The sequence below is a fragment of the Symphalangus syndactylus genome, chromosome 20, assembly GCF_028878055.3.
Source record: "Symphalangus syndactylus isolate Jambi chromosome 20, NHGRI_mSymSyn1-v2.1_pri, whole genome shotgun sequence".
Lineage (NCBI taxonomy): Eukaryota > Metazoa > Chordata > Mammalia > Primates > Hylobatidae > Symphalangus > Symphalangus syndactylus.
The window spans coordinates 63846745-63860255 of NC_072442.2; the positions used below are offsets into that span (position 1 = coordinate 63846745).

The 13511-nt window shown below is 55.9% G+C and overlaps 3 protein-coding genes across 10 annotated transcripts in view; 1 reads left to right on the top strand and 2 right to left on the bottom strand.

The window, feature by feature from the left end:
- Positions 1-1317, bottom strand: part of SPNS2 (SPNS lysolipid transporter 2, sphingosine-1-phosphate) — a 39892-nt gene extending 38575 nt beyond the window's left edge. For 2 of the 3 annotated variants that reach the window (XR_008653196.2, XM_055257930.2), the window contains exon 1: positions 757-1317. Coding sequence is in view for 1 of the 3 variants with exons in the window: in XM_055257930.2 (XP_055113905.2) it covers positions 757-1117 (361 nt within the window). In the remaining 2 variants the exon portion in view is untranslated. The remainder of the gene's footprint in view (positions 1-756) is intronic. The other variant, XR_010118313.1, reaches the window with a different exon arrangement.
- On the top strand, positions 482-13132 carry LOC129469684 (uncharacterized). Of its 5 annotated transcripts, none has more exons than XR_010118321.1 (3): positions 482-547; positions 1896-2014; positions 2448-2508. XR_010118321.1 is itself a non-coding variant. In XM_063629759.1 (2 exons), exons 1-2 carry the CDS (start codon positions 1682-1684, stop codon positions 2469-2471), a joined length of 357 nt encoding a protein of 118 aa, XP_063485829.1. In that variant the 5' UTR covers positions 1433-1681; the 3' UTR covers positions 2472-2508. The 5 variants fall into 5 exon arrangements, 1 of the variants encoding a protein (XP_063485829.1); XR_010118323.1 differs by lacking the exons at positions 1896-2014; positions 2448-2508 and adding exons at positions 10168-10289; positions 13048-13132 and having other exon boundaries at positions 485-547; XR_010118320.1 differs by lacking the exons at positions 482-547; positions 1896-2014; positions 2448-2508 and adding exons at positions 2526-2620; positions 10168-10289; positions 13048-13132.
- The window catches only part of SPNS3 (SPNS lysolipid transporter 3, sphingosine-1-phosphate (putative)), a 52947-nt gene continuing 51463 nt past the window's right edge, over positions 12028-13511 (bottom strand). The window contains exon 12 of one of the 2 annotated variants that reach the window (XM_055257911.2): positions 12028-12402. In XM_055257911.2, the coding sequence (XP_055113886.2) occupies positions 12317-12402 (86 nt within the window). In that variant the 3' untranslated portion in view covers positions 12028-12316. The remainder of the gene's footprint in view (positions 12403-13511) is intronic. The other variant, XM_055257912.2, reaches the window with a different exon arrangement.

The window sequence follows — 13511 nt, forward strand, 5'->3', positions numbered from 1 at the left end:
CAGAGATGCTCCCTGAGGATGAGACTCCACGTCTCTAGCTCCAGAGGCCCGCGCCCTACCCTACACCCCAAGCACCATAGAGCAGGGGGAGGCGTCTCCAGGCCTCTGTACAGGGCCAGCTGCAAACCGCAGCCCGGGTCCCCAGGCGCCGCGGACCCGCCCCGCCCCTCCCTCCGCTCCCCGCAGCCCAGAGCCTTTGTCAGCCACGCGCTCACACACACAACCGCGCCGCCACGCGCGCACACACACCCGGTCTCCCTAGCGCACACCCGCAAGGGGCGCGCGCACTCGCCGCACGCACGCAGGGGGGTGGAGGCGGCGGAGAAAGGAAGGAACTGACGGGCCATGGACGGACAGACGGCCTGGGCTGGGGGAAGGGAAGGAGGCCCGGGAACCTGCAGCTGGGGTCGGAGGGGGCGCAGAGACAAGGAGACAGACAGACGCAGAGGAGACTCTTGGAGAAGAGGACAACGGATGGGCCGTCAAGGGCTGGCGAGGACGCTCGGGCTGCTCCAGGGGCGGGGACGCCTCTAACCCTTGGCCCCGGGTGTGTATGAGCGGGGAGCTGGATTGTACCCGTGGAGCACGGAGGCATCCCTTGCCCAGTCGTGCCTGAGCAGAGGGTCCGTAGGGACCTCACGTAGGGCCTGGAGATAGCAGCCCTGGGACCAAAAGCTCTCTGGGGTACCTCCCTCGAGGCGGGTGGTGGGATGGGGTGGGGTCTTGGTCCTCGGGCTGGGTGGGGCACTCGCTCACCTGCCACGGTGTACCTGTCCAGGTAGTTGAGCACGTTGCCCAAGCTGAGGATGGCGGCGGCTGCCCCCCGCCCGCGGCCCAAGCTCGCCGGTTTGGGCTGCTGAGCGCCGGGGCCCTTTGCAGCAGCTGCGCAGCCGGGGGTGCCGGGGGGTCCGGTTGGGGCCCGCCTTACGCTGCCCGACAGCGTCTGCACCTCATCGTCCGCGGCGGAGACTGCAGCGCCGCCCGCGCCCCGCGCCCCGCAGCAACCGCTACCGCCAGCCCCTCGCTGCGCCCCCCGGCGCCGGCGCCGCCGCTCCGCGTCCGCCTCCTCCTCCTCCGCGCCGCCCGCCGCCGCCGAGGCGCATTCCAGGCACATCATGCCGGCCCGGATCGGGGCGGCGGGGGGCGCGGGGGGCGCGGGGCCCAGCTTGGGCCCGGTCAGCGCGTGCGTGCGCCGCGGAGCCGCCGCTGCACCATCCTGGTCGGGCCCCGTCGGCTCCTGCGCTCTGTTCCCGGCTGCGGCGCTGCCACCGCTCAGCTCGATGCGCCTCCGTCGCCGCCGCGGCTCTGACAGCTGCGGCCCGGCCCCGCCTACCAGGCCCGCGCCCAATCAGCTCCGGGCTCGGGCCACAGCCCCGCCCCGCACGTGCTGCTCTGGGGGTGGAGGGCCCGGGGACTGGGGGCCCGGGCGGCAGAGCCCCTCCTGCCAATGGGGGCGCAGTCACGCCGGGGCCGCCCGGCCGCGAACGCCCGCGGGGAGCGGGAGAGTGTTTGCTCTGGCTACGGAGCTGGGAGCGGGGTGCTGGTGGCGGGGCTCCCAGCACTTACTCAGTACCCTTCACCGAACCCCTGCCTCGGGCGTGGACTCCCGGAGGAGGCTCTGGGAGCCGGGCTGAGGGCTTGAGCCTAGCGTATTTGGGAGAACTGAAGAGAGGAGTCTCAGATGGCTAAAGTCAGGGGCGCCAGTTGGAGAGCCGGTGGCTCCTCCGATACTCACACGCCCGGATTTAAACAGTTCAGGGAGGGCCCAGAACCTAGACCTCCACCAGTCATGGTGGGCTGTGTCGCCCACCTCCCCAGGGCAACCCAGATCCAGCCCCCAACCTACCCCGGGCCCATTCCTGTGTGGGCACCCGGACCCTATCCTTGCCCCACAGAGTGGCCGGCAGCCCCTGGCAGGGAGAGCCAGGGCTGTGATTGGGGCCCAACAGAAACAGGATATTCAGAAGGGGCCTTCTCTCCTGAGGGGCCACATCTTCAAGCTTCAGACTTCCAGGTACGTGCTACAGAGGGTACAAAGCCCCCAGTGGCAGACAGGAGGCTGGGTCCTAGCTCAGCTCTGCCCTGGCGTGTGGCATGACCCTGAACAGGGCACTCACTCTCTGGGTCTCCGTTTCTGTATCTGGGGGCAGATGGCAGGATGGGATTCAGTCTGGAAATCCATGGGTGGTCACCTCCCCTTGGTGGGATGTGGCGGAGGTCTGCCTCCTATGGAGAGTGGTTGGGGTGCTTCTGTGTTCCTGACATCCCATCATGGTTTCGCCCCTCCTTAGAGGTGCTGTGGCTCTGTGACGATCTCCCCCTTCCCTCCCCCATTCACCTGTTTGGGGCTTTCATTGAAATTAAAATCCTGTACAAAGTGCAGAGGACAGAATGTTAGAACTGGACAGACCCTCGGAAACCAGTTAATTATTCCCTGTGTTTCACAGACAAGTCCCAGGGCATGGACGTGACCCATTAAGAACAGGCAGTGAGTCTGTGGCAGGGCTGGAGCCCCCCAGGCTCTGGCATCATTCCCGGGGGCTGGAGCTCACTCCTTGCTACAGGCTTCTCCGGACCCCACGTCCACAGGCAGGTGCATCTGATGAAGCTGTCGGCCACAGTGAGTCATGGCATAGCCAACGGGTGACACAGCACGAGGCACCCCCCCGCCCCCCTCCACTGTCTCTTGTGAGCAGAGTTAATCCCCAACTGGTGTTTCTTGGCGCCTTCGAGGTGTATTTTAAATTCTGCAAAGTGACTAAAAATATGCTTCAGCGTGCTGGGTATGAATGACTGTGACGGGAGGGTTAGGAAAACAGATTTCATTCTGAAAGTTGCCTGCTGCCTCTTTCCAGCTCGCTGGGCTCAGGCCTGCAAAGGCGAATGGGGGGAGTTCCCCATGGTGGCCTGGCATGACGGGTGATTAACAAACAAGGACAGAGAGCTAGGAGCTCCATGGGGCTAGAACCCGGCCCCAGCAATGATCTCATAAGTATGTGATGGTGCCAGCAGGTGGATATAGTCCAGCTGTGGGAGGCTGCCCAGCTGTGGAACTGTGTCTAGTGGTGAAGGAGGCACAACCACAACTCTAGACCCAACCCCAGGGTCCCCTTCCCATGCCTCAAAACTCCTCATCCTTTTGGCTACAGTCCTGTCCAGGGGGACACTTTCGGCCTTGACAGAAAGGGGAGCATTCTCTTTCTGCTGCCTTCCCTTTTCACCACTGGGAAGGTCCCAGAGCAGGGGAAGAGGGTGGCATGAGCCTTTCAAACCTGGGGGACCTCTGAGCTGCCACCAAGCAAGCCAGCCCTTCCCACTGTGTTTCACTGGGGTTTCAACTCAAAGGCAGTCTCTAGAATAGGTCCTTGTATGGGATAAGGGGCCACCAAGGGCAGAGGGACAGGGAGGACAAGCCCTTTCTGGTTGTGCAGCCCAGGACAAATCCCTACAGCCTTCTGAGAAGCTCTGGAAGTATCCTGGGGCTGTCAGACAGAGGACTGGTAGGGTTCTTTCCTCCATCTCGCCAATGAAGAAACTGAGGCCCAGGGAAAAGAAGTAAGTTGCCCAAGGTCGAACACCTGGTAAATGACAGCACCTGGACTAAACCCAGGTGTGTCTGCCCTCTAATCCAGCACTTCCTCCACTGCCCCGCACGCTGCCCTCAGCCTGGGTGGGATTCTGTTTCCTCATCAGTATAACAGGAGGCTGAACTCTGTGGCTAAAGGACCTTCTGATATTCACTCAATTAGGTCTAGATCACAGCTTCAAAAACAAATGGGGGCCGGGCGTGGTGGCTCATACCTGTAATCCCAGCACTTTGGGAGGTGGGTGGATCACCTGAGGTCAGGAGTTCGAGACCAGCCTGGCCAACATGGTGAAACCCCGTCTCTACTAAAAATACAAAAATTAGCCAGGCGTGGTGGTGTGTGCCTGTAATCCCAGCTACTTAGGAGGCTGAGGCAGGAGAATTGCTTGAACTTGGGAGGTGGAGGTTGCAGTGAGCCGAGATCACGCCACTGCACTCCAGCCTGGGTGACAGAGTGAGACTCCATCTAAAAAAAAAAAAAAAAAAAAAAAAAAAGGCGGGGGAGAAGAAAAGAACACACACAAAAAAGAAAAAAATGGGGCACAGGGCATTAATGGCCATTATTCAAAGAGCAGGTATACTTGGGAAGCAGTGGGATAAACAGAGAAAATAGGGTTCCTTAGGGACTTTTCAGAGCCTTTACTATGAGAATGGACACTCTGAATCTCCCAGAGGGAGATATAGGATGCCATGTTCCCAGGTGTGTGTGACCACAGAATGTCTTGCAAGATGAGAGCTCTGCAGGACACACTCTGAGAAATACTGGCCTAGAATGCACTTGCTCCTCCCTGGCTGGTAATTGGGAGCTCAGCCCATCTGCCCTCTGCCCATCCTCCCACATGGGAGTGTCTCCAGGCCTCGGTTGCTTCCCTTCCCCCTTGGCAGCTTCTGCCTTGGCAGCCTCTCACCTAGGCCTGAACTTTACTTTTTTTGAAAAAATTTTTAAGAGGCAGGGTCTCTCTCTGTGACCCAGGCTGGAACGCAGTGGTGCAATCATAGCTCGTCGTAACTTTGAACTCTTGGGCTCAAGGGATCCTTTTTAAGAAGGGGTTTCCTGATGCTGGGCGCAGTGGCTCATGCCTGTAATCCCAGCACTTTGGGAGGCCAAGGCGGGCAGATCATTTGAGGTCAAGAATTCAAGATCAGCCTAGCCAACGTGGAGAAACCCCATCTCTAGTAAAAATACAAAAATTAGCTGGGTGTGGTGGCATGCACCTGTAATCCCAGCTACTTGGGAGGAGAATTGCTTGAACCCAGGAGGCGGAGGTTGTAGTGAGCCGAGATCACACCACTGTACTCCGGCCTGGGTGACAGAGTGAGACTCTGTCTCAAAGCAACAACAACAAAAACAGCCAAGACAGAGAGGAGCAAAGACAGAGAAACGGAGACTTTCATATTCCAGCCTGGGCGACAGAGCAAGACTCCGTCTCAGGGAGAAAAAAATAATAATAAATTAAAAAATAAAAAAATATATAAAAAAAGAAGAGTCTTCCTCTCCTGAGGATCCACACCTCAGCTTCCCAAAAGGCTGGGACTGTAAGCATGCACCACCATACCCAGCATTTTTTTTTTTTTTTTTTTTTTTAGGAAAAATGTCTCACTATGTTGACCAGGCTGGTCTCAAACTCTGGGGCTCAAGTGATCCTCCCACCTCAGCCTACCAAAATGCTGGGGTTAGAGGCGTGAGCACCATGTGCAGCTGTGGCCTCAGCTTTCAATGATCATCCATGTGACTGTGACACCCCACCCTCCATCTCTAGACAGGGCCTCATCTCCAAACACGAGATCCATACTCAGCCTCCTACACGTGCCCCCCACCAGATATCCCACCTGCACCTTAGGCTCAGGATCCTTCAGGAACCCAGCACAGAAACAATGACAAGTTGAAACTGAACTTGTCATCCTTCCCCCAACCTGCTCCCACTCTGGTATCATTTATCTTTTGTCAAAAAGCACCATCATCCACACTGTCGCCAAGCAGGAAGCCTGGGAGCCATGTGGGGACTCCTCCTCAACACCCACATCTAAGGGCTTTCAATTTCCTCTCTTGAACATCTCCCCATGTCCACATTGCCCACTGGCTTAGCTCAGGCCTCTCTGTGTCTCACCTGGACCCTTGTAAGGCTCAACATCACCTGTCCCCACATCCCGCTCCAGTTTTGTTTGTTTTGTTTCTAGAGACAGAGTCTCGCTCTGTCACCCAGGCTGGAGTGCAATGGCACAATCTTGGCTCACTGCAACCTCCGCCTCCTGGGTTCAAGCAGTTCTTCTGCCTCAGCCTCCTGAGTAGCTGGGATTACAGGTGCGCACCACCACGCCTGGCTAATTTTTAATTTTTAGTAGAGATGGGGTTTCATCATGTTGGCCAGGCTGGTCTCCAACTCCTGGCCTCAAGTGATCCACCCACCTTGGACTCCCAAAGTGCTGGGATTACAGGCGTGAGCCACCACGCCTGGCCAGCCCTCCGGTCGTTTCTCCATATTGCTTGCCAGTCACTTTCTCAATCCCACAAAGCACCTCATCACTACCTTGAGCAAAAGCTTTCTAAGGCTCTTCACTGGCTATAGGGTTAAAAATGTCTACGTTCCTGGCCGGGCATGGTGGCTCACTCCTGTAATCCCAGCACTTTGAGAGGCCGAGGTGGGCGGATCACAAGGTCAGGAGATTGAGGCCATCCTGGCTAACACGGTGAAACCCCGTCTCTACTAAAAATAAAAAAACAAAATTAGCTGGGTGTGGTGGCGGGTGCCTTGTTGTCCCAGCTACTCAGGAGGCTGAGGCAGGAGAATGGCGTGAACCCAGGAGGCGGAGCTTGCAGTGAGCCAAGATCGCGCCACTGCACTCCAGCCTGGGTGACAGAGCGAGACTCTGTCTCAAAAAAAAAAAAAAAAAATCTACATTCCTTAATGATCTCCAAGAGCCTTCACAACCTTTCACAACCCATGACAATCTTCAGCCTCAGATCCTACCCATCTCTCAAAATTACCCTCCGCCACACTGAACATGGAGCTTCTTGAACTCACAGCTATAATACTTCCTGGAGCCTGGGGGAGGGGCAAGAATTGGGGCACTTGTCTATAGCGCCTGTCCTCCCATCAACAAAAAAGCCCTTGTCCCACTAGCACAACGATGATTCAGGACCATGGAGAGCATCCCACGTGCAACCCCTGACCCCCGACCCTGACTGAGGCATGCTCTGCCTGTGCAGCCTGTTCACTCTTCCCACTTGTCCTTCAGGAACCCAGCACAGAAACAGCTTCCTCCAGGAAGCCTTCCCTGGCCCACCTGAACAACCATTTCCTCCTCTGGGCTATTGAGCAACCTGTGTATCCTTCCATCACACCAACACTGTGATGATTTTTTTCTATGCAAGAATCTGTCCCCCGCCCTTCACCAACAGACCGTGAGCCTCGAGGGCCCATACCCTTTCTGATTCATCTCCACGAGCCAGTACAGAGGAGGTGCTCAAAGAATGTTTGTTGATTGAATGAGTAAATGACATTTAGCAGGTGCTCAGGAAATGTACATTGATTTGCATCATGTGTCTGTTGCTCTGAATGACTCAGAAACGAGATTCGTCTCCTGGTTCCTCTGGAACAGGCATTTTCTTCCTGATTGACTCCACCCTCCATTAGCTTCCACCTGCCATTTGCCTCCACCCTTTGATTAGCCTTCCCCGCAGGTCACCACCCACGGTGGGGAGGAGGCACCTCCTCTGCTCTTGCTGTTGCCAAGCTGAGGACTGGTTGGGGCCCCTGTTCCCTCCCCCAGCCTGAGCCTGCCTTTGCTCAGAACGCTTCGTCTCTGCCTCTCTCTCCTGCTCAGAACAGATGGCTCTGAGTCCCCACTAACACAGAAGTTCCTGTTCTGCCATTTGAACATTTTTAACACTTTCTACATTATAGAAGCTTCAGTCTCCTTTCATCATGGATGCAGACTATCAGAAATAAAGACTCCACTGAAGGGCATCAAGTCCAGCCTCTTCTCCATCCCATGGAGAGGCTGCATCTCAGAGATGGCCAGTGGCCTGCCCGAGATATTGTAGTGGATGCTACCTCTGTTTTTGTTTTCTGTCATCTTGTTTTCTTTCCTCTTCTTCTTTTTTTTTTTTCCAAGAAGCAGTTTCACTCTTGTTGCCCGGGCTGGAGCATGATTTCGGCTCACTGTAACCTCCGCCTCCCGGGTTCAAGCAATTCTCCTGTTTCAGCCACCTGAATAGCTGGGATTATAGGCACACGCCACCAAGCCCAGCTAATTTTTGTATTTTTAGTAGAGACGGGGTTTCTCCACGTTGGCCAGGCTGGTCTTGAACTCCTGACCTCTCAGGTGATTGGCCTACCTTGGCCTCCCAAAGTGCTGGGATGACAGGCATGAACCACCGCGCCCAGCCTGTCATCTTGTTTTAGTTCCTGTTTTGTTTTGTTTTGGTGCTGAGACTTCCTTTCTCTTCCTAACAGCACACTGGTCTGCTGGTCTTAATGCGGCTATAAACCAAGGCATGGGTATAGGATCCACGCTAACCCAACTGGAATCTCTTGCCCAGGGCTTTAAATCTTGAGGAGGGTGGCAAAAGAATAGGGATAAAATTCTGGAGTTCTGGCACAGACCCCAAAATAATATGGCCCAGGAACCCTGGCTCCTGAGTCTCCAAACCTTCTCATCAATTCTATGAGTTCCTGATGTGCTTTCAATGCATCCTTTGCCTACAACCCCACAACCCAAACTGATATGGCCACACAGGAGCACACGCGGTCACACACCTCTCTGTGTTGAGATAAAGCATGGCTCCCGGAACCTCCTGCTGCCTGCTGCCAGCTTTGTCTGTAGAGGCTGCATTAGATTAAACAACCTCTCAAGCCCACCCAGGCACAAAGGAAAGTCAAACACTTCAGGGAATGAAACAGACAGACCAATATTTGGTATTGCAGAGGAACAAGCCAGGGTTAGGGTGTGGGAATCCAGACACACAGGTTCAACACCCCCAACCTTCAGGACAAAGTGGAAAAAGAGCTTTTAGGCCAGGCACGGTGGCTCACACCTGTAATTCTAGTACTTTGGGAGGCTGAGGCGGGTGGATTGCCTGAGCTCAAGAGTTCGAGACCATCCTGGCCAATATGGCAAAACCCTGTCTCTACTAAAAATACGAAACAGTAAGGCTGGGTGCGGTGGCTCATGCCTTAATCCCAGCACTTTGGGAGGCCGAGGCAGGAGCTCACCTGAGGTCAGGAACTCGAGACCAGCCTGACCAACATGGAGAAACCCCGTCTCTACTAAAAATACAAAGTTAGCCTGGCGTGGTGGATGCCTGTAATCCCAGCTACTTGGGAGGCCGAAGAAGGAGAATCGCTTGAACCCGGGAGGCGGAGGTTGCAGTGAGCTGAGATTGCACCATTGTACTCCAGCCTGGACAATAAGAGCGAAACTCCGTCTCAAAAAAAAAAAAAAAGCTTTACTAATACCTATTGGTATTGGTTCCAATAGCTAGCAGACCCCCATGTGGCCACACACCAACATGGTGATGCACACACAGGTACAGGCACACGCACACAGAGACACCTCCATGCCTGGATAATACCTGACAGCTGGAATGCAGCGTATGTCTGGAAAGAGCAATTAACACGTAAAGAGAGTCAGGTCAGGCTTAAAGACTCATCCTGCTGAGCAGCATTTTTCCTCCTCTTGACATTCCCAACAAACAAGTCCAGAGTATTAGTGGCTGAGATTACCCAACAAGGGCCCTTTAGGTGAGGAAGATGTGTTCTGTTTACCAGACTCCACTCCAGCCTGAGTGGCTGGGTTCCCCCAGGCTGTTATCGTAACCTCGACCCACCAGGACTGGCCCCAAAAGGGCAGAAGGTGGGAGTCTGGGTTGGCTGCAGAGGAGATATTGGTCTCTGTCACTCGCCGCGTCCACCAGCCCCACAGCTCCCACTCTGCCCCAAACCACTTTAGACAATAGCTTTCTACAAATTCCCAGCTGGGCATCTCGTGTGGCTCAGCCTTGGGAAGTACCGCCTTGCCCTGCCCAGCAACCCAAATATCAGAATGCATTTGTGTCACAAGAAACTACCCTGGATTATAGGATTAAAGCCCCAGCTCCTGGACCTGCATCTGAAGCCCCTCTGATCCCAGACAGCCTGTCTCACCTCCTCTCCCCGCTCAATGACACACACACCCTCCTCTCTGGCCACACCACACTCCTCCATGACTCATTGCAAATCTTCTGCCCCACCCTCCCCCACTTTGTGGGTCCATCCCCTGCACCTAGAATTCCCTTTGCCCCCCACCTTGTTACCAACTCCAAAGCCACTTCCTTGAAGGCTTCTGGGGCACAGAAACCCTTACTCTGCCCACAGGTGTGCCACACTTGCCTGTCCTGCTGTGGGCTGTGAGGTCCAAGGGCAGGCTGTCCAGTTCACTGCTGGACACCCTGATGGGCACCCACTGATACCAATGCATGTTTGTAGAGTTGGCACAAACAAGGTTCTTGTTCTTCCTCTACTGGACTCTGGGTGGGGAGGTGGTGGCTGGTGTTTTTTTTTTTTTTTTTTTTTAAGACAAAGTCTCACTGTGTCATCCAGGCTGGACTGCAGTGGTGCCTTCTCCCTTCACGAGGAACTCCACCCCCCACCCCCCGGATCAAGCGATCCTCCCACCTCAGCCTCCCAGAGCTGGGACCACAGACGCATGCCACCACGCCCAGGTAAGTTTTTGTATTTTTGGTAGGGACGGGGTTTCGCCATGTTGCCCGGGCTGGTCTTGAACTCCTGACCTCAAGCAATACATCAGCCTCTGCCTCCCAAAGTGTTGGGATTACAGGCGTGAGCTGCTGTGCCCAGCTGAGTGTTCTGACCCTTGGGCGGCCCTCACTCGTTTTCCGGAGCCTCAACTTGCAGGGGTCCTCCCTGGGGCTGTTGGGAGGAAGGTTCAGACCCTGGAGCTGGGCTTCTGTGGGTCTAGACCCAGCCTGTGTGAATCACATGAGGCCCAGGCTAGAAAGCCATGTCAACACACCTCTCAAACACAGCCAGGGAGTCAGTGGCTCTCAGGGGGTCAGGGAGCCACCTAGGTCACACAGCCAGTGAATGTTGAGAGGGACCGTGGCATCCTGGCTCCTGCCCAGTTGCTGCCTCCTTCTCAGGAGAAACAAAATATCCTTACAGATATTTTACCTTGTAACTTCAAGGGCTGCCTGTTGCATGATCTCCAAGCATTGAGTCACGGTCAAGGGCCTGGCTAGCCTGCAGGGAGGGCTGGCTGTGGTGCAGGTGCGGGATGAGCTGGAGAGCCCTGCTCCTGGGGCCTGTTGCAGCCAACAGTGAGGGCTGGAGGGCCCCCCACAGAAGGCAGGGACAGAGCAAGCAAGCATCAGGGGTTGCGCAGGAGTCTCGGTCGCTGCTCTGCCCGCAGCTGCTGGGAGACAGGCACAGCCTGGCACAGCGAAGGTGGCCATCAGTGAGTGAGCAAGTGATCGCCTGGCTGGGCACCAGGGGAGGCGGAAAGAACATGAGAACAAGCCTCCCCACTGCTGCCCGCCTGGAAGCTGTCGATCTCCCACAGGGCCCGCTGAGCCCAGCTGCTCTGAACCCAGTGGCAAGCGTGGGCTCCGCAGAGCCAGCCCTCCCCACAGGCTGTGCCGGGGTCAGAGCGTGGGCCCAGGGAAGACCAGGGGTACAGAACTGGGCAGGCCAGGAGGATCCCTGCACGGCCACTCAAGTCCTCAGCAGGGTTCTGGGGCAGCTGCGCCCGTGTCTGTATAGGCATGGGTGCTCCTCCGTGTGGTTCCCTGGAACTTGGAGCCACATCCCCACACCAGCGCCCAAGTGGAAACTCATCTTCAAGAGCAAGATTCAGCCCCCACATTTTGTTCAAAGGGTGGAGTTGGCCGAGCACGGTGGCTCACGCCGGTAATCCCAGCACTTTGGGAGGCCAAGGCTGGCGGATCACCTGAGGTCAGGAGGTCAAGGCCAGCCTGGCCAACATGGTGAAACTCCGTCTCTACTAAAAATACAAAAATTAGCTGGGCGTGGTGGCACATGCCTGTAATCCTAGCTACTTAGGAGGCTGAGGCAGGAGAATCTCTTGAACCTGGGAGGCGGAGGTTGCAATGAGCTGAGATTGCATCACTGCACCCCAGCCTGGACAACAAGAGCGAAACTCCATCTCAAAAACAAAACAAAACAAAGCAAAACAAAAACAAAAAACACAACAAAGAGTGGAATCACGTAGAGGGTGTCCTGTGCTCGTGACTTTGCAGAATGTAGAAGCTGGGTCAGAGTGGGAGGTCCAGGCTGGGGACCCCTAGAGACCCATATGCCGAGCCACCCCCTCAGCTTCCCCACTTTAGGGCAGCCCTGCATCCTTGGCCTGGACTGCCCATCCCATCCTCACCCACTTCCCCTCCAGCAGAGGCACGAGGGGCTATAAATAACAGGGCTGTCTACAGGCCCAAAATCCATGGGCTTTGTACTGGCCTCTCTTTATTCAGGGCCCAGCAGCAGCCAGGCTGGGGACCCCAGGCTGGGGCAGCCTTGAGCGGGGTGCAGGCACAGGCCTCCCACGCAGAGTGCTGACAGCTCCATTCCCAGCCCAGCCATAGGGTCCTGCTAGCTCTCCAGCCGGGAATGCAAAAGTGGCAGATGCGCCTCAGCCGGAGTCCCCGAGGACAACCAAAAAGGAACCAAGGCACTGCTACTGTGGGGACCAACAGGAGGCTTGCAGGCAGGGACCTCAGGGATCCTCTGTGGAGGCACCAGCAGAAAGCAGGCCTTGTCTCTCCAGGTTGTTGCTGTACACATCCTTGCTGTCTGGGGTCCCTGCAGGAGGAAAGATGCTCAGCCTGCCCGAAGGATGCAGAAGGGGCTTTGGGACCAGGCCTGGGCACGGGCTGTCAGGAAATCCTCTCTGTCCCAAATGCAAAATACATTCCAGATCCAACCCCTTGTCATCACCTTCAATGCCACTGCATGGTCTTAGCACCACTCTCCCCTGGAAGGGGAGTCGGCGCAGAGTTGGCTATGCCTCTTGGCCTCAGCGCTGACCCTCCTACAGTCTGTTCTCAACACAGCAGCCAGGGAGATGCTTTGACAATATCGATGAGACCACCTCGCTGCTCCTCTCCTGGAAGCCCCACACAGCTCCCATCTCACTCCGAGCGAAAGCCACCATCTTTACAAGGACCGCCTGCTCTGGCCCTGTATCCCTCACCCCTACCACTGTCCCTCTTGCTCCTGCTGCAGCCACACTGGCTTCCTTGCTGATCCTCAAACATATCAGGTGCATTCCCACGGCAGGGACTTTGCATTGGTTGTCCCCACTGCCAGGAGCGTCTTTCCCCGGGTGGCTGAACGGCTCACTCCCTCGTTTCCTCCAGATCTTTGCTCTAGTGTCGCCTGTGCAGTGGGGATCCTTGCAACCTGCACCTACCTGTCCCTTTTTTTTTTTTTTTTTTTTTGAGACAGTCTCGCTGTCACCCAGGCTGGAATGTAGAGGCAAGATCTTAGCTCACTATAGCCTCCACCTCCCGGGTTCAAGTGATTCTCCTGCCTCAACCTCCTGAGTAGCTGGGACTACAGGTATGCACCACCACACCTGGCTAATTTTTGTATTTTTAGTAGAGACAGGGCTTCACCATGTTGCCTAGGCTGGTCTTAAACTCCTAACCTTGTAATCTGCCCACCTTGGCCTCCCAAAGTACTGGGATTACAGGTGTGAGCCACCGTGCCCGGCCCCTTTCTCCTTCCTTTCCTGCTTTATATCTCTCCATAGCACTCGTCACCCTGAACATGCTACATCTTTAACTTTTTCTGTTTCTGGTCTGTCTTCACCAACTAGAGTGTCAGTTTCTACAGGGGCCTGGACTTGGCCTCATTCTTTCACTCCTCAGCATGTGCAACCTTCCCTGGTACATAGCAGGAGTGTACTA

Coding starts and splice junctions, on each gene's coding strand:
- LOC129469684 (XM_063629759.1), top strand. CDS start 1,682: ATGGCTAAAGTCAGGGGCGCCAGTTGGAGAGCCGGTGGCTCCTCCGAT. Junction 2,015..2,447: donor TTCAAGCTTCAGACTTCCAG/GTACGTGCTACA, acceptor TGTGTTTCACAG/ACAAGTCCCAGGGCATGGAC.